Source organism: Esox lucius, chromosome 22, assembly GCF_011004845.1.
Source record: "Esox lucius isolate fEsoLuc1 chromosome 22, fEsoLuc1.pri, whole genome shotgun sequence".
Taxonomy (NCBI): Eukaryota; Metazoa; Chordata; class Actinopteri; order Esociformes; family Esocidae; genus Esox; species Esox lucius.
The window spans coordinates 7,535,627-7,555,979 of NC_047590.1; the positions used below are offsets into that span (position 1 = coordinate 7,535,627).

The 20,353-nt window shown below is 46.6% G+C and overlaps 1 protein-coding gene across 4 annotated transcripts; it reads left to right on the forward strand.

Annotated features, from left to right (window-relative positions):
- Positions 1-393: 393 nt before the first annotated feature.
- Positions 394-16,728, forward strand: anos1a (anosmin 1a). Of its 4 annotated transcripts, XM_029116489.2 has the most exons (15): positions 394-551; positions 1,142-1,489; positions 3,741-3,788; positions 8,834-8,896; positions 9,188-9,410; positions 9,789-9,973; positions 10,534-10,663; positions 11,632-11,843; positions 12,194-12,326; positions 12,578-12,709; positions 13,095-13,183; positions 13,284-13,455; positions 13,571-13,797; positions 14,085-14,226; positions 14,420-16,728. In XM_029116489.2, the coding sequence occupies exons 2-15, from the start codon at positions 1,289-1,291 to the stop codon at positions 14,482-14,484; spliced, it is 2,022 nt and encodes a 673-aa protein (XP_028972322.1). In that variant the 5' UTR covers positions 394-551; positions 1,142-1,288; the 3' UTR covers positions 14,485-16,728. The 4 variants fall into 4 exon arrangements, with proteins under 4 accessions (XP_028972322.1, XP_028972323.1, XP_034145397.1 ...); XM_029116490.2 differs by lacking the exon at positions 394-551 and having other exon boundaries at positions 1,032-1,483; XM_034289506.1 differs by lacking the exon at positions 394-551 and having other exon boundaries at positions 1,036-1,489.
- Positions 16,729-20,353: the final 3,625 nt, after the last annotated feature.

Here is a 20,353-nt window from a genome sequence, read left to right on the forward strand (position 1 = left end):
ACACCTGAACTCAGTAATTAGTAGGGATGTCCACATACTTTGGGCCATATAGTGTACTTCCCTACAAACATGCACTTCTGGTTTGAATCACAGCAGACATATTTTAACATGCGCAATACAGTGTACTCAAGCTACTAATGGAAAGATTACTACTAAGCTGGCGAAGGTCATATGTAGCGATGTTTATGCACTACCCGGTGACAGGTTGAGCCCTCTATCCATCTCTATGGTTGAACCTGACGCTGAATTACAGCCAGTGTCAGAAACCCTGCTCACCTGCAGCTAGAATCATTACAACACTGTTGTTAGTAGACAGCCCAGCTGCTGTGATTCCACACACCCAGCACAGCGCCACTCTATAAAAGCTGACAGGTTTGGCATGGACCAGTTATTATCACCATAGGAAGCACCCATATCAAGCAGAGAATATTTTACCACGAGCATGAGTGAAAAAGGCCAACTACGGGAGGATTTCTTCAACATTTCCTACACGTCACGTTTTCTCCTTTCCGTAGGCGAAAATACGGTGGCAAGATACCTTATGATATATGGTAGTGGTTAGTTTTATAGTTTTGATAATAAAATGTTTTTTGCTAGCTACCAGTGAACATGGTGGGGTTCCCGGGAAGCTGCTTGACATCCGGCCAGATATGTTTCCATTATCTTGAGGAAACAATGAGTGAATTCATGACAAAACACACTTGGGATGTAAACCAAATAATATATTTATAAAATTATTTTTCAGTGCAGTTCAAGACGACATTCCAAGGAGTCAAAAGTTAGTTGTAGTTTATTGTATTTCTGCGGATGCAGAACATTTCTTGGGCCATACCATGAACAGGTGTAGTGAGTTTCATGGTGGTTCTGTGAATTTATTCTGTTATTTAATACCTATTATTAAACGGCATTCTTCATTTGGAAAATCGAATGCATAAAATATAAATAAAATGTATAAATATAACACTAGACGTTGTTTTGTAATGAGGAACATTATCCCATAGCGTACCACCAGAACAGCCAATTTGATTGTGATGTTGGATTTTTTCCTCTATAATAACTTCCACAATTTTAGCAATTAAACAACGTGGCATCAGTCCAAACTTATCACACACATACCTGAGATAATTTCACTTCGTCGTAGATTTCTCCCAATGACAGCCTGAGCTCAGATGCAGGCTCCTCCCTAGAAGATAGAAGTTTCATCAGTTTCCCGGGCTGCCTGCTTCCACAAACCGTCCTAAGACCGTCCCGTCACTACGAAGGGAAAAATACGCAAGAGGCCTAAGCAATGTTGTTATCCAGAACTCGTGGTGTATGGAAGAGTTTTTGTTTGTTTAGTGTTTTCTGGAGTGTGTTCTTGAGTGCCAATGGGAAGACGAAAAAGACAGATGAGACCGCGTCGATGAACGCTCTCCACCGAGGAAGATGCGCGGCTAGGTGCCTCAGCCTGCAAAGCGTAGAGACGCTCTCCAAACACTCCCAGGTAGAGGTGAGGAAAAACAAGCACGCGAGCATGCTGCTGTCACCGTTAAATAAAAAGTGAAATATTAACACTGATTATTGTATTGCACCTTATTTTTGCACTGTTTAAATAATTATTGAACCAGGATGTGCATCTTCCCATTGTTGATGAAAAACATGCTTGAAGTAATTTTTTTAATATTGCTGCACGGTAATTGCTTTGATTTGGGACGTGCGGCAACACAAGAAGCGGGAAATATACCATTCTGCAACATTTTCTGATGAGCTGGAGACGGCCGAATAGCCTAAACTGTACTCTCATTACAAGGTTGTCGTTATCATGCCTCGTTTTGATGCGACTCCACGTTCAGGAGTGTAATGGTGTTGTCGGTTGATGAAGGAGAGGCTCGTTGTCCTGATTTAATCCATACCCATCCAGTCTCAAGCTTATGCCACTGTGACAGACACATCCAGGTCACTCAACCAATTACTTTCCCTTGTCTTCCCTGGTCTTGGATGACATAAATGGAGATAACTAGAACATGCCCAGTTACCCAATGTTTAGCCTTAGGACTCCGTGGGGTGTCCATGCAAGACTACCCACTATTATATTTCCCCAAAAAGTAGACCCCTTTTCCCCTGAGTGGAGTGATCCACAGGGACTATGGGGATGGTGAGACACAGCTGCCCTCACGACCCCTCAAATGGGTTACGGGGGTCAGGAAATGACCTTTAACCTGTATAATGACTACTTCCCATGGATGATGTATCAGGGTCAATGTTAGACTGCCCGGGCAGCTCATCTATCCGCTGTGTGATGGAGTTCATGTCACGGATGGAATCTACACTGGGTATGATGGTAGAAGTGGATAGGACACTATGTCTTGTCTGTCTATATAATGTTTCACTCTCATTGCCAGACTGGTGTAGCTCCCCTCAAGACTGGTGTAGCTCCCCTCAAGACTGGTGTAGCTCCCCTCAAGACTGGTGTAGCTCCCCTCAAGACTGGTGTAGCTCCCCTCAAGACTGGTGTAGCTCCCCTCAAGACTGGTGTAGCTCCCCTCAAGACTGGTGTGGCTCCCCTCAAGACTGGTGTGGCTCCCCTCAAGACTGGTGTGGCTCCCCTCAAGACTGGTGTGGCTCCCCTCAAGACTGGTGTGGCTCCCCTCAAGACTGGTGTGGCTCCCCTCAAGACTGGTGTGGCTCCCCTCAACTATGAGCTTTCACCATTTCACCCGTACAGTAAGGGACAGATGAACGTGACTAAAATCACGCACGTTGTTTGATCGTTCTCTGCTGGCAGTGTGTTGAAAGGAGCCATGGAATTACATCTTGGTACAGATCTTTGAATCTGTCAAACTTTCCATATTAATGCAGACTTAAAAATGACAATCGGTCCCAGTGAATTAAAATCATCTCAATGTCCCCATCTGTCTGAATTTGAGTGGTTGGTTGGGACCATTATGCTTTGAGGTGGTTCAGTCTGATCCACAATGAATCCCTATCCTCTTTCTAGTTTACTACTTTGAGCTAGCAGGACCTCAAAAGAAGTGCACTATGGTAATGAGGAGCTTTTCAGCACATAGCCGTACCCTCAATTTCCAGTCTTTCTTATCAGCTGCAACATTTCAGACACAGTTTTCTCATTTGTGAGACTAGTTCGTACTTGTGCCAGGGGGTCATTTTGGGAAAGTGACATAACAGAAATGCCATTATATGCCTCAGCGTCTATCTCCCCTGGCTGCCACAGTAGCCTTCATAACATGTCCATGACTCGCCGTGGGTCCCAAATGGCGCCCTATTTCCTCAATAGTGCAGTACTTAAAACTAAAGCCCTGTAGTCAGACATGCATCACAGAGGAGACTGGGCTCCATTTTGGGGCTGACATTATTAATTGACCTGTTAATGAGAAAGAGGTCAGATTGCAATCTGCATTCAGCCTGGCGGGCCCTGGGCACAAGGGGCTTTTTTTCTTGACATCCTCCCCCCTCCCAGACTCTGGGACCTGCTCTCGACGGGGGGGCGGGGGGGGGGGGGTATGGCTGAGTGTAACGGGCCTCCTTAGTCAACCAAGATCACTTCTCTCTCAAGGTCGCTGTTACTTTTGCTGCCCCGAGAGCGGCGCTGTCGACATGATTGGGGCGACAAGCATTGAGGAATTGTTGGAATATGAAGCTTCTGTTTGCGGGCAATTAGGACAGCGATTGATAATTGTGACCTTTATCACGTGGTTCCTGATGACAACTGAAATTCTGTCGTCCCCCCCTCCCCCCCACAGAACAACGGATCCCTGGGCTGGTGTCAGAGCCATAAACAGTGTGCCAAGGTAACGTGCCAGATGTTTACATGCATACCTATTACCTAACATGACAGAAATCACATCAGATTGAATGATCTACTTGCTGATAGGAAATGCTCTCGGGGGGGGGGGGGGGGGGGGGTGGAGTAGGCAGCTGAAGAAATAGCGCCGTAAATCATTTCCGGAGTGTTGTAGTCACAGTTGTTCCTTACCAGTTCGGTATGTACCATCATGCAATAGGCCTGCCATACATCACCGTGGCAGCTAATACTGAAGCTAGCTGCACCTCTGAGGGCCATACTAACAGCCTAAAAAAAATCTATGATTACGGCATACATATATACTGACAGGTGTTTTAGATGGATGCTTGGCTCTTCATTTTCACCAGGTATGTTTTTTGGAAGTCATCACAAATCCTTTGAGTGAAGAGGTCCACTCTTTTCTGTTAATGAGGGCATTCATGTGTCCTAAAATCCTGTTTATAGAGTACCCTCGCTGTGGATAGGTGTGAAGCTGACGTTTTGTCTGTGAGATTGTTCCAGAGGCTTCATTACATTGACTAGGGATTCCAGTTCTACTCATTCCATTTCTTTATAATTCATCTTATAGCCTATTCCAGATGGACAACATTATGAAAACCCGGGCCTGGTATTGTAAAACCACAGTTCCACGTTAGTCATGACTTTGCTGGAGTGTAATCCCTTGGCTGCGTGTTCGACTTCCTGTTAGCGTATTGGTGAGCAGCGCAGGATCCCACGTCTCTCTGTGACAGACACAGCCCAGGGTCGGTCACCTTAGAAACAGAGACATAGCCTGGCGCTGACCTTTTTCTTTGGTGGTTTGTTGGAACATTTTGCCAACTTCGCAGCCGATTTCTCCACAACTCCCAACCAGAGTTTTCACTTAAACTTTAAAGGAACAGTTGAGGGGTTTGGAATTGCCCTTTATCTACACCCCCTGAGTCAGATGAATATGTGGATACTTATGTACAGTTTGAATGACATTAAAGGCTTCATTAGACAAGGAAAAAAGCAGTGCACACTAATAGTCTAGAGAAACAGCCTAACACTATTTAGCAATTGGAGACTTTAAATAGCAAATGCATTCTAACTGTATGCAGACTTAAATATTGTATCCACATTTCCTTCTCATGCTGGGGAAGTAAAAGACCTCATTGACAAAATCCCAAACTACCTAATTTCTCCTGTAAGTCGCTCTGCTAAATGACTAAAATTTAAAAATGTAAATGAATTTGTGGGCTACTGAGAGGAAAGTGTCAGAGCTCCACGTTGTCTTAAAGTGGTAATGCTATTTTATTATGATTAGGAAAGAACACAGCCAATTAGAATCCTCTTTGCTGTAAAATGTGAATTGTACTTCAGTAAATTGTCGAATTAGAGGCTTTGAAGTGGAGATGAAGAATACATTTATTCTCACTAAGGGGCCTCGCTTTACACAAAAATCTGGGGGAATTGGTGCTTTCATGTGCTGGTATACCACTGGAACTCAACATTAAATTGGATAGACTTCCCTAGAATTTGAGTCAGATTACAGGCGCTTGTGAAAATGTCACTGGTTACTGTATAAGCTCAACTTTCAACCTGAAAACCTGGAAGTCACACCCTCTTGTGTATTCCAGTATTTGATCAGATGCGGCCATTAGGGACATTTGCCGTCACATGTTACCATTCACCAAGCAAGTGGACCATTTAGTTGTAGGCTTCCAGCAGTGATTCCGGCTATAGTTAAACTCCATGTACAACCTGTCGGGTCACAAAGGTGAGGTGGTCCTATACTTTCCTGTTGTGGATCGAGTGTCATGTTGCCTTTATGTAACCTCCTGGTAATGATGAATTACTGTTAATGTGACTGTCACTATCAGACCCGAGGCAAACACTCAATTAGGGCCACCAAAAAACAATTACCACCATGGTCTGCCAGAATAAAGTCCAGTCACATCTTCATTTGAAAGCCTAGCGGGGGATGACAGGATTGCTTCAGTGGCTCATTTAGGAGATCCGCGGATGGTCGTAATTGGAATGGCGCGCTATTGGCCCTTACCCCGCAGCTCTGCAGAAATGAATGCCTAGTTGGAGTCATTATTATTATCACTCTACGAAAAGCCAAGTCTCCTTCATGCGGGCGTTTAGACACCACTTGGGTAGCCATTAGTATACTTAGTAACACTCACTAGTCTAGCAATTAGGATGCTGTGGCGCTGAGGTTTTAGGGTTTTAGCCGCCCTGCTCCCCATTTAGAGTACTGCTTTGGACCAGGGCTTTATGCCGGCATACGAGATCAAATGCTTCCGCAAACCAGGCCCCGGGGAGCGTTTAGCCATTCGGTCGTAGCCGTGAACTAGCTCACCTGACTCAAACGAGGGCTTGATAATTAGTTGACAAGTTAATTCAAGTGTGCCGGCTCCGGGACGCAATCTCGCCCAGGGAAGGTCTAGCCGGTCCCCAGGAGAGGTTTGAGAACCGCTGCCCACTACCCCATATAGATGACACGAAATAATGAACAGTCTTTGTAGCCCACTGCTGAGAGCTGGAGAGCTCCACAGTGTCGTCCCCCTGAGACGGACTCTTGAGTTTCAATTTGTAGAAACAGGAAGACCGAGACAAAGGCAGGTCTCTGTCCCCACCGAGGGGGGTGGGGGGGGGGTGGGGGGTGGACTGGGCACGTTATCAAACACTGTGGTGGGCAACGGTAGTGCGCGTCCACAAATGACACCTTTTCCCCCTATTTTGAGCATTTTAAGTAGTGCCCTACATTGGGAATAGGGTGCTATTTGGGAGGCGGGCTTAAGCCGCACAAACCAAAAAGACCAGCGACGGGTCACGCAGGGGTCAGCAGAGGTCACTGAGTCTGTTCTCTGCTGTCCGTCACACAGAGGAGAGCCCCTCCGTTCAAACACTTGATTGGCTTTGTGCAGCTCTGCTGCGACTCTTGGTGTTTCCCCTGATATAGTCGCAAAAGCAGCTGCGTTTTTTCCTGCTCTGGGCCCGCTGGCGACGCGTCAGTCTGAGTCGCTGCCTCACGGTGCTGCCGCATCGTCACAATCAGGCGTAGGAATCCCGCCTGCGGCATGACCACAGGTACCTCGGGGTCCGGAAGAGTTTGCAGCTAATTGGCCGTGATGAGGAGGGAACGTTGGGAGGGAAGGAAAAATGAGCAGAAATGAGATGTTACTCAGAGAAATCAATCTGACACATTGGTCTTTTTTGTATATGGGAGTCCTGTTTTTAGAGCAATTACAAAATACGTACAAATATGCAAATATGAAATTCGCACACACATCTGGAAGCCCCAGCCGACCAAAGTGTATAAAAGAATGATTATGTGTGGAAGTTTGCACCATTAATTAAAAGCTGTTCGATAGACTGCATCCTCCATTTCAGTACAGAGGCATGCACAGGAAGCACAAGGGCTCCTTGACTGAAAAAACACACAGATCTCTGTATCCGAGGATAAAATCCACCTTTGTCTTTTGCCATTAGTGGTAGCAAACCATTTGGTGTCCTGTACCTTCCTAGACAGTCCATCCAGCGGAGTTCTAGGACTCTGGTTTATTTGCGATCAGTCGGAGGCAGAAAGGAATGCTTGGTTTGAGTCGGAAATGGGGCGGAAAACGAAGCCAAGACGTGCCTCAATAAGAAGAACAAGGAGAGGAGAGTCGGGAGCGTCAGTTTGGATTAGAGGTGCGGCATCTTTTTGGAAGATCTGAGATGACAGAACAGGGACATTTGTGGCACAGCATGATCCCAGAACGTTATCGGAGAGCAGTTGGAGTCAAGAGTAGTATTGGGCTCTGGCACTGATATTGTGGGGTATGAAACTCAGAGTGACCGTTTGCATGTCTGGCTGGTGCCGTCATAAGTCCGATATGTACAGTACACTACCACGTGAAGCAGAGTTCTCCCACTAGTTTTTATCAGTTGCAGGATGTTCCATTCATGCAAACTGCACCTGGGCCCGGGGCAAACTCGGCAGGGTCTCTCCATTTCCCCCACCATAAAGTGAGAATCTCAAATGCATTTAAACGCGGGCCTCCTTCCTTCACATTATTCATATTTTCCGACATCTAGCAACAGCCCCCACCCTATTCCACTACTCTCTCTCACACACACACTTACACACACAGACACTTTTACACACACGCACAAACACAATGTGTTTACAGTTTCCGACAACTACCAACACCCCACAAACCATTCAAACCCTCACACACACGCACCCCCGTACACACACGCACAGACGTACACACACACACTTAAATTAACGTGTTTCCCACTTTCATTGCGGTCAAAACACAGCCTCGGGACAACCCCTACGCTTAATCCACTTCTCGAAAACACTCCACAACAAATTATTTTGTTAGCAATTTTTGCAAATGCTTTTGAAAGTAACCAAAAAATAATCCACTCGGTTTATAGTTTTATCTGGATACAGTGGCATCATATCAAATGGGTATTGTAATGGATATTTAATATGTTTTAGATCCACTCCCCTAGCCACCAGCCCAGTACATAGTGAGGGTTAGTTCCCCGGGACACTCCCTCCATGGCTACCAACCACTGAGCTTCATTACGGCATGAAATTGGAACAGTGAACATTCCCCCTGGGCAGACAGCCTGGGTTACTGGTGCAGGAAGAGTGTCTCTGAGGGGAAGAGGACAGCCGTGCAGGTCTGCAATCCGCCACGGGAAGCCCATTGTATAGACAAACACACAACGCACTGCCTCATGCTATTTTGTTCCGTTATTCTGGCCCAAAATAGTTGTGCTCCGTCCGGTTCTTTAGTGGTTCTTTTCTTCTCGACGGAGCTGCGGGGGGGAACATCAACAGGGCCTTGGATCTGAATGAGACAGATGGGCATTTGTGCTAGTGCTTTCTGTTGTTACATTATATCACTTGAGGCCAGTAGTGTACTGCCTCAAGTGTACTGCTCATCCTTGACCTCTTATGTAGGATGTGCAAGTGAAAACCCCTACCGTGATCAGCTGCTTCAGCAGTCTCTTCATGAAGCTGTGACCAGACCACCTCCATCTCTCTTTCTCTCACCTTCACAGTGCCTGGAACCCTGCAAGGCCCCCTGGGACATGAAGCGACACCGGTGCCGCGAGCTCTGTGAGGTATGGCGGCCTCACATTACCTTAAGTTAGGGAGGAGGAACGCACTGACAAGAGGCTTCCTGGGGAGGGACTGGATTAGCAGAGTACCTCCCAGAGATTCTTCTAGGCAAAAGTACATCTTCTCCCTCAATGCTTCTTCAGTTTCCCCACTCTGTTAAACGCATTCAGAAACTGATGTTAGTCCTACAGTTTGTCGTTCCACACACTTTCGGACGTGTTATTTTAGCACGCCTGTGCCTTCTAACTTCTTTGTCATTCCGTCTCTCTTACCTTCCCAATCCTCCAACTCAGCGCTCATTCCCCAGGAAGCACTGGGAGTGCCTGACTAGTTGCGACTTCCTGTGCTCGTTAGAGGCCACCAAGCAGGGTGACTGCCCCGCCCCGGAGAGAGCCAGTGGCTTTGCAGCGGCGTGCGTAGAAGGGTGCGAGGAGGACGCAGAGTGCCCCGCCCAGAAGAAGTGCTGCCCGAACGGTTGTGGTCACACCTGCCAGCTGCCCAAGAACCAATACAAAGGTACAGCAGCCACCTCGTTAGAGGCGACCAGTAAGGATTTAGTGAAGCACGGAGGCCACAACATGATCTTTATTTGATCGCCTGGTTTCAGTAAATGTATAACCGGTGTATCTGAGGTTTAAAACAGCCTCTGAAGTCCCCCGCCCACCTGTAAATTATCCCTCCAACAGTGATGTCAGTGAATTATAATCTGCATATTAATCCCATTTCCTCTTGCAGCAGGATCATTGAAGGTCCTACATTTGTAGTATGTTCTTTTGGTTAATTACAACCGATGTGTTGTATGCAACCAGTTCACAGGCCAGTCAACGAAAAAAAGTAGAGGTTAAACACGCAGATTCAAAAATCTACTGATACTGATCACATTGAACCTCCCAGGAGCCCCTATGAAGCCCAGAAAGGAGATGGGTTTTGAGGAGCTGAGTTCTGGGAAGATGGCGGTGCATTGGTCCTCCCGATTCAACGTGTCGGCCGAGCCGGTCGTCTACGTTCTCCAGAGGAGGTGGAACTATGGGATCCAACCCAGCGAGGATGCCGCCACACAGTGGGACGTGGTCGCACAGGTCCGTCATCCTTCCGAAGATGCTGTGTATACCTACAACCAGGCCCGGCACCAAGAGGGGGCTTAGTTGTATCTTCTCAGTTGTATTTTTAGCGCCGCCCCGTTTAAGTTTTAAATACCCTATAGAAGAATAGCCACACAAAAAAATAACTCCCCATTTTGAACTGCCCCCTCAGTCACGTCCCTGCAACACATTCAGGGGTTAAGCAGTGAGACACGAGGTGGCGTGGTGTATGGCATTGGACGGCCGAGTGCCTCGACACAGCACTACTGGCAATATATCACACACACCGTTTCTAAACTGTTTACTAGACAATTAGCAAAGTAAAAGTGAAGCAATGCCATACCCGAGTTATAAACCTGTTGTATGAGTCCTGAATGCTAATTGGCTGATAGCCGTTGTCTATGAGACCGTACGCCGCTGGTACGACATCACATAAATGTTGATTTATACTGAGGTCACGAGGTCCAATGGCACGATGTCTCGATCTCAGTCTCAGTCGGGCTCTCGCTTCGTCTTAATCCCCCTCTTTTCGCGCTCTCTCCACCCCCCCGGCCCAGACCACGGAGGTGAGAGCACAGCTGGCTGATGTCCGCGCCGGTCGGTGGTACCAGTTCAGGGTCGCGGCGGTGAACGTCCATGGGACCCGGGGTTTCACCACACCCAGTCGCCACATTCACACCAGGAGAGGTCAGACCAGAGTGTGTGTGTGTGGGAGAGTGAGTGAGGCCAGGTCACGTTGACTGGACTGACTGTGGTTAAACTGAATGCCTGCTAATCGCATTGGCGTTGGCTAGCGCTGTGGTGTGGCTGTGTGTTCATTGTTCTGGTGCATCGTGTTAATCAGTGGTTTAGCCTGCCACCCTTCTGCTTCAGTGGATTGGTCACGGAAGCTGAATGTTTTTCCAGGGCTGTGTGTTGTGGGAGGCTGTGTGTTGTGTATTTCCGGGGCTGTGTGTTGTGTATTTCCGGGGCTGTGTGTTGTGGGAGGCCGTATGTTGTGTATTTCCAGGGCTGTGTGTTGTGGGAGGCTGTGTGTTGTGTATTTCCGGGGCTGTGTGTTGTGTATTTCCGGGGCTGTGTGTTGTGGGAGGCCGTATGTTGTGTATTTCCGGGGCTGTGTGTTGTGGGAGGCTGTATGTTGTGTATTTCCGGGGCTGTGTGTTGTGGGAGGCTGTATGTTGTGTATTTCCGGGGCTGTGTGTTGTGTATTTCCGGGGCTGTGTGTTGTGGGAGGCTGTATGTTGTGTATTTCCGGGGCTGTGTGTTGTGGGAGGCTGTATGTTGTGTATTTCCGGGGCTGTGTGTTGTGGGAGGCTGTATGTTGTGTATTTCCGGGGCTGTGTGTTGTGGGAGGCTGTATGTTGTGTATTTCCGGGGCTGTGTGTTGTGGGAGGCTGTATGTTGTGTATTTCCGGGGCTGTGTGTTGTGGGAGGCTGTATGTTGTGTATTTCCGGGGCTGTGTGTTGTGGGAGGCTGTATGTTGTGTATTTCCAGGGCTGTGTGTTGTGGGAGGCTGTATGTTGTGTATTTCCGGGGCTGTGTGTTGTGGGAGGCTGTATGCTGTGTATTTCCGGGGTTTTGTGTTGTGTATTTCCGGGGCTGTGTGTTTGTCCGCCTGAATGACCCTGTCGTTGATTGGTGATGTGTCCCCCAGACCCCTCCTGCCCACCTGCGCCGTCTGACCTGAGGGTTTCCAACATGACCTTTGACCCTGCGGGCGGAGCGGTGTCAGTGCGGCTGGGCTGGTCCATCCCATCGGACCTGGATGTTCCTGTGCATCACTACAAGGTGTCCTGGTTCAGGGTCACGGGCAGCTCAGGGGCCACAGTGCGACCTAAGACCAAGAGCAGGAAGATGGTCAATGGGGTACGTCTCCCCCCTGCCCCACACCCTGTCCCCTCCCCTGCCCCCCACCCTGTCCTGTCCCCTCCCCTGTCAATTCCCCCGTCCCCCTCTCCCGTCCCCTGTCTCCTTTCCTGTCTCCTTTCCTGTGCTCACAAAACAAAACATTACAATTGCATTATCGTGGCCTCCGGCACATTGCTTGCAAGCCGAAGCTTTTTAATGGTCCCAATCAGTATCTTATCAGACAATTTATATTTCATGTTTCCGGTGTGTCGTTTCACCTGGATTAAAACGTGCTCATGTGCACGCAGAAGTCGGGACACAGCAGCCTTTGTGACCCCTGAACCCCTCTGTCCCGCGTATATATCCAGGGGCAGAGCTATGTGGACCTCGACGGTCTGCGGGCAAACCAGAGCTACACCCTGGAGATACAGGCCGTATCGTACTGGGGACAGGCGCCGCTGAAGAGTCCCAAGGCCGCCCTGATGTTTTCCACACAGCCGCGTATGTCAGCGCCGTTCAAACCCCCCACTCTCATTACACAAGACATTTATTTTCTAACTAGAGGAATTAAAAAATCTGCAAACCATCCAGGTTTCTGGTTTGTTCTCCCGTAAAATCCCGCGGGAAGATTTAGAGAAACTTGACAACGCAGATTCAGTATCGACCCTTCATTCTGGGTCAGTGTTACAAGTTGGACACGTGGCGCCTCTGTGATTCAACATTTGCTAAGTTCTGATTTCCACCACCATCAGGTGAGGATCGTGTGACTGGTACCCACCCAGTCCCCTCCCCCGAGGGCCCCATCCCTGACCTCCTGGACGTGGGCACGCCGTTCTACCAGGACCGCCAACTGCAGGTCCGGGTGTACTGGCAGAGAAGCACCGGTATGCCGGCAGTCACATGTTGAAGCGTGCATGTACACACACACACACACACACACACATAGACAACAAGCAGCAGTGCATCAGACAGTGAGACGACGAGCACCTGTGTGTGTGTGTGTGTGTGTGTGTGTGTGGGTGGCTAGGTAAACAGAAAGATTATCGTACAGGCTGCTCTTGGGCAATTACGTCAAACAGCTGTTTTGTTCTCGGGCTGATAAAGTGCAAAGACGTAAACCCTGTTAACGCAGGAACACAGGCAGACAAATATTGTTATTACCCTCCGAACACAGTGCTGATTCAGGAACAGTCACTAAAAGTGTTTGCTTTTTAACCGATTTCAGGAGACCACTCTGCAATGTACTTATCATTGAACCCTCTCTCTCAGATCCTGCTGTGATTCGGTACCGGGTCCAGTGGGTTCCAGAGTACTGTGGACACAATCAGACCAAAGGAGTGGACAAGATCATCACTCAGGTTACCCGTCTCATGCGACCCCGTGGCCAGTCAATCGTGTTTGCATCCCTGTTTCGGGGGTCAGCGGCTCATGTGTCCGCCGTCTCTAACCCCCTTTTAGGAGGGCTTTGCCAGCCTCCCCGGTCTGCTGTTCTCCTGTAAGTACAGGGTGAACCTCCAGCCACTGGGCACCAGGGGGCGGTTCCCGGCAGAAACCACCTTCTTCTTCACCCCCTCCTGTGCCACCATCAGAGCCAAGAGTCCCAAACACATCACATGTCCCGGTCAAGAAGGTGAGATGCCGCTGACCTGTGTGTTGGATATCAATTCCGTTAAAGTCAGACTGTGCAGAAGCACTGATCTCCAAATGGCCTGGATCAACGACATCTTCCATGTGCTGTTGTCTAGGCACTCCTCCGCCTCCCCCGAAGGTGCTGGCCAGAGTGGAGAACCTGAGCGCCTCCTTTGCGGTCCACAAGGGAAACGTCACAGCTGTGTTCACGTGGGACGTGTCCACGCCACGCCCAGCCCAGCAGCTCCAAGGCTTCCAGGTCACATGGGCAGAAGTGACCTCTGCCGGTCGCCATAGTAAACTTCCCAACAGCCTCATCTCACAGTCTCAGATACTGCCACCTGTAAGTCAACACAGCTGTTCAGCTGTACTGGAAACCAATTCTGGAAACCAGAGTACAATTCATTTCCCCAAAGTAACGCAACAGATCTGACCGTTCTGAACAAATTTTTACGAATGTGTCATTTTCACAGATTGCCATTCATTTTTGACGTTCAAATTGAGCAGCTTTAAGGCAAAGTCTGTCAGTGGAGTAAGGTTGCCAAAACATCTATACAGGCCCCCCCCTGCCCGCTTCCTCTTATGATTAATAAATGAGCCCCTTAATGAACCTCTTCGGTCTCCTTTCAGGAGCGTAATGTCCTGGTTGTGTCGGGTCTGGGGCCAGCCACCCTCTACCGACTAGATGTCCAGGGGATTGGACCAGGAGGAGAGGGTCCTGCCGTCACCAAGACCTTCACCACGCCAAATGCCTCGCCAGTCCATCTGCGTCGTAAGACAATCATTCATTGGATTACCTTGTACCTTTCCGGTCTCTGAAAGGGATTTTAAAATGAGAAAACCGATCGGGGTTGTCCTGACGACACATTTTCAGTTTGACCGGTGATGGGATGTAATGATGTAATGTAATATAAAATGTTGCACTCTGACCTGATCTTTGCCCTGTTCTCACTGATGCCGTCCAGGACCCAGACTGAGGAAGCATCATTCGCACCAACCGATTATAGAGAGGCATGGAGAGAGCAGCTAACTGCACCTGACCACCTGGACTTAGAACACTGGAGAACAGTCACCAATCAGATCGCAGAAGGGTTCCCCTCATGAAAGACACCTGGCACCGCTCATATCCCTCCTAATGTCTGTGTCACGTCAGAGCTCCTATTCAGTTTCTAGAGGGGCAGGTCAAAATAAACCCACTTTTTTTTTTTAGACCTCAATAGGGTTAATTTGTGTCCATTGTGGAATTTTCTAAACCCTACTTTTTAGGATGTATACTACCAAATAGAGACATTGTGCCATCAAATAACCGGGATAACAGGTCACTTAACTCTTTGGAATTGTGCATGTGGAAATGAAGAGATCGATATGATAAGAGACCCTGGCTTTTGCATGTTTAGTCGCATGACATCGGTATTACACCCCTCACACGTCAACCAATAGACAATGACTTGTCACTGTTAAATCGCTGTATTGTTTTCTGTTTTGATTGGCCGAAGATGTGGTTTTGACTGTCATGTTCTGTAAATGCTGTATATACAGTTAGTCTATAATTTATTATTGATCCTTGCAGTGGATGAAATGTAGCCCTATGTGTTCCTTTACTAGGCTGTCTTTGTGAACCTTTGTATGTTTATTTTTTTTGCCCATTCACACTTTTCTAAACTGACATACCCTGTATAGAGATTACTTTAAAGTAAACATTGATTCCGTGTCAAAATAGTGTCCTGTCTGTGTAGATTTTAAACGGTTCTTAAGGTCTGTGGCTAAAGACCCAACCACGTCGTCTCGTTGAGTTTCCACTGACATGGCAGTTAGTTTTAGTGTCACTTCAATAGGTTAGCTACGGAAACACGGGCCTCTCTGGGATGTGTGGAAATAGAAACGCACGCAAACAGAACACACACTGTCTAAGTGTTCTGTAGCCTTGATGTTTGGGTCACTGGTGATTCCAGTTCAACCCACCCAGCAGGATCTCTGTTTTGGCTCTTTTTTTTAACGCAGTGAAGGTCGTTTACCTTTGAATTTCATTTCATCCTGTGAGGGAAATGTCGGTTCGCCCATTGAAGAAAGTCATCCATATGATACTGTAAGCGAAGGTATGATTTACCAATGTCAGCTTACGGTGTAAAACACTTGCGGAAACAGTCGAATGATCTTGTACTTCAAGTCCATTTAGTTAAAGGAACAAATGCCCTCATGGAGAACATAAGCACCTCTATCCAGCTTCATCCTGGTTCAAGGTTTATGACTGTTGACTGGTCCCTCTAGTGCACCAAACACATTTACAACCTTGCCTATAAAGAGAGAAAGGAGGTATACAGAGGGAGAGATGGAGAGAAAGAAGGAAGCACGGAACAAAAAAAAGGTTGAGGGCAACATATACTGTATATCTACTGAAAATGTGTTTTCACATATGTATTTATAATACTTGGCGCCAAGCAACTTACTTCAGTTGGTATGTTTTCAATGGTCATTACCTGATCTGAACTTTTATTGTCATTGCAAAAGATCTTGTGAATGAGGAAATATACCACTAAGGTATGTGAAGCTTTTATAGCCCAAATACTAGTAATGTGTTAAAGGATGCTTTCTGCAGTTAATGTATAATTTCAGAGAGGTGCTCATGAGAAAATGTGTCCCTGTTTTCTGTCTACTTCTGCAGTGGTTTCCTGTGTACTATTGGAGAGTTTTCCTGTGTACTACTGCAGTGGTTTCATGTGTACTACTGCAGTGGTTTCCTGTGTACTACTACAGTGGTTTCCTGTTTACTACTGCAGTGGTTTCCTGTGTGCTACATCAATGGTTTCCTGTGTGCTAAATCTGTGGTTTACTGTGTACTACTGCAGTGGTTTCCTATGCACTCTTGCAGTGGTTTCCTGTGTACTACTACAGTGGTTTCCTATGCACCGCTGCAGTGGTTTCCTGTGTACTATTGGAGAGTTTTCCTGTATACTACTGCAGTGGTTTCATGTGTACTACTGCAGTGGTTTCCTGTGTACTACTACAGTAGTTTCCTGTTTACTACTGCAGTGGTTTCCTGTGTGCTACATCACTGGTTTCCTGTGTGCTAAATCTGTGGTTTACTGTGTACTACTGCAGTGGTTTCCTATGCACTCTTGCAGTGGTTTCCTGTGTACTACTACAGTGGTTTCCTATGCACTGCTGCAGTGGTTTCCTGTGTACCAAAAAAATTATAATATGCAATTTGACAATGCACTGTCCAATAATAATATGCCTGTATCTAATGCTTTCTTGAATACAACTCTAAATTTAAGCTTCAACATATTTCTAGACCAGGAAACGGTATCCCTCCAAAAAAGCAGAAGACACTGTGGTCTTTGGCATGGAGTGTGACGAATTGAAAGTGGGATGTTTGTTATAGCACAATTAATATGCAAAGTTGCGAATCCAATTAGTGACATATTCTGAGACTTTGGTGTGCTTAAGATTCAACAGTGCTTCCTTAAGGGAGGTTGTTTGCCCCAAAACATACAATTTTTGTGGTTTTGAAGAATGTATTAAAACCCAGCCTTCCGTCAACTTCAAAGCAGCTATGGGATGTTTTTCAAATGGCCTGTGTGAAATGTATGCTTAAATTAGTCCGAATGATCTGAAACTACACAAAGCTGCGGGATTAGGATTGGCTGAGACTACCACTATGCCCTGAGAGGACATTTCTATACTTCATGTTCCTATGTTATGTTGGTTACAGAGAGAGCGGGACTCATTCCTTTGATTATGAAAAATTGCTCTTGAAAGAATGCAACATCTGCTATGAACACGCTAGGATTGAAGTGGGAGAAGGAAGGATAACATTATGGGATAATGTGACACAACATAAGGGTTTACAAAGGAAATCACTGTGGCAGATTTATTGTACTTGACAACATGCTCATTGTAGGATAATACATATTGTTTATATCTCATCCAATAATGTTACACAATTTACTAGAAACCTTTGATGTAACTCCAAATCAAATTACACATGTAGACAGAGAGTATGATATCTGAGTGAGTGCCTTGCTTGAATAGTTTAGTAGTTAGCAGCACAATGGACAAGGACAAACGGGACTAGCAGATTTAATAAGGAATGCTCCTGTTTATTCTAATGAACAAACGTCCTTGAAATGGAAATGTGAGTGCCAGTGTTATCTAATAGGATGTGCTCTGGACTGTAAAGCAAGCCCTCCCTCCTCTCTCTGCCCCTTGTCTCGCTCTTCCTCTCTCCATCTCTTCTTTCTTGCTCTCTATGGGGACATGCGTGATCCATTATGATGCTTGCACAAAATCTCCATGCCTGCGCTGGAGTTATTTAGATGTGCGGGCAGCAGTTGAATTCCAGGGACAGGTCCTGTTGTCAGTAGCCAACTTCCACAAGACCTGGAGTAGGCTACAGGGCTCAGATTAAAAATGGCAAAATAATACTTCAGATTAGTCTGGACTCCTTGCTGTTCTCATCTTTGTCGACGGGCAGGGAAAAATTTCTCGGCACTGTCCAGGTTGGTGAATGTAATGGCCGGATAGTTTTACCGTGCCACACCGCAATGTAGGGACTCCCTGTCAGGCATTTCTAAGCTTAGTTCTGGGGGGTTGGTCCTACTACCCTAGACCCAGTGTACATTATTTTTCTAGCAGAATATGATCCTAGGATTCACCTCAGCTAGGTGTATTCAGGTGAAACATGGACTGCGTGTAATTAATGGGATGATTTTTAGCTAATCTATTTCTCAGCAATGGGGCAATAATGATTTATTGTACATGCGTAAGCAGCACATTTTTATGGCGCTTTTCATTCATGCATGACTTATTTGGTATAAATAACATTATATAATCTATTTCTTATAAACTCACCGTCGTTGCTGCATTTATTAGCCCTGGAATTAATAGTAGACAGCTGCAGTTGTGCTATGGAATCTGTAAGTGCTTTGGATCCAAAGGGGCAAAGGTAAAAGCTTGTATTACAGTCGTGGGTTTTGGAGATGCTGTGATATTTGTAAATCCTGGCTGAACCGATGAGCTCAGAGTAATTTTACCTTTTTTCTTCAAATGGACCCAGAAGACAATAAAATAGCAGACATCAAGGACTAATCTGTCTCCCGTTGTTCTGAAACACTGTTGATGGGTGATCCACTTCACTCCGAGTTTTTCAACATTAACAGGTGTTTATATTTGAACAACGGACACCGCGAGCTGCCGAAGGAGAGAACCAGAATGATGAATTACCTGAAGAGAGGAAGAGAAAGGGAGAGAACGGGGGTAGCATTGATAAGGCTGATGAAGCACATCGACAATTAATCTGAACCAGAGGCAGCAACAGCAGTTGGAAGAGATGAGGATGAAAGTTAATACGTTATTTCAAAAGCTTCCAAAGCTCTTGTGCCATAAGCAGAGTTTAACACAGCTGTGTAAGAGAGAATATGTTTGTAAAGTACAGTACATTTGGACATAGCGGATATAACGAATGGTGTGGCCGTACCAAGTCCCAATTAAGTACTCTGCAAGGTTAAAGCTAGCCTCAATTACCAAGCTTCTTCTCAAACAAGAACTGGAAGGATGGTATCACAACAGCTTAAACCTCATTTTCCCATTATCTCTGCTCTGCTATGCTTTGGTTCTTAAGCCAGCCAGGAATATCCTTGGGACGGTGATAATGAGAGCTAGGTCTCCACAATAAAACATCACAGGTCCAACCACAGAACCATTGCTGCATTGATCCACACGTTTCTGTTCACTTAGCAAAAAGCAAACACCGGCTGCGCAACGTCTCACTGTCCAATTCATTAAAAACTATTGATTGATAAGGTCCGTTGCATGCGAGGGGTTTCTGACCTAACATGTCTTTGAGTAAATGTCATTACACAATTCAAAACGAGCTGTGAGGACCGTGTGTAAACCATAAACAACGTGCCTATAGGTCGGCAGGCCATAGAAATGGGAATAATGAGATGGCCGAGAGCCTAAGACCAAATTTCCGAGGAGATGACAGCAAGTTTGATGTGGAAAAAGAAAACTAAAGTGAAAATGACTGTTTTACCTCCAGCTGACTTAGCTTTGCGTCAATACGGCCCCCGCTGCTTGTCCCTTAACAGAGAGGAGAGTATTCAAAGAGCATTACACTACACCAGATTTTCCTCCTACCTCATCAGCGCACTATTAAAGTACCAGCAGAGATCTACTGAGAAAACACAGCATCTGCTTGAGTGTGGAGGTCTGATGGGCGCATGTAGCCACACACCTAAACACACATGCAAGCACACACACACACACACACACACACACACACACACACACACACACACACACACACACACACACACACAGGGACATGCACATTACAAACAGACACACAGAGACTCACACACATTCCATCCCTACACAAAGAGACACACAACCCAACCCCCACCCCTCGCACGGACGATTGCACGCGATAATTCCCCCTAGATCATCCGCAACCTCTTTGAAAGGAGAATTTGGCGGTTGGGTAATTGTGATTTGTGTTCCAAGGCAGATCTTCATAATGACCCTACTGGGATCTATAACTTGGAGGAGGCATGGGAGAGGATATCCCCATTCCAACACCGACGGACTCCGATCAGAAGTAGTACACTACAAACGGAAAAGGGTGCAATTTGGGTCTCATGGGAGCAGGCAGTTATATCTGAGGCAGCCTGACCCAATGGTGATGCACTTTAATGTCAGGGCTGCTGGCGTCTCTTATGAGTTCCTAGCATTATGACGTTTGAAATGTGCTAGGTGTTGAGCATGGCAGAATCAGTTAGAGGAGAATGTCACCTGACGTAAGGTGATTCTTCCCCCTGAAAGTAATCCTTTGAGTAATGCAAAACATTAATCCGATGGTTTTTTTTAAACATCCATTACAAACACCAGTTTACTTTAGC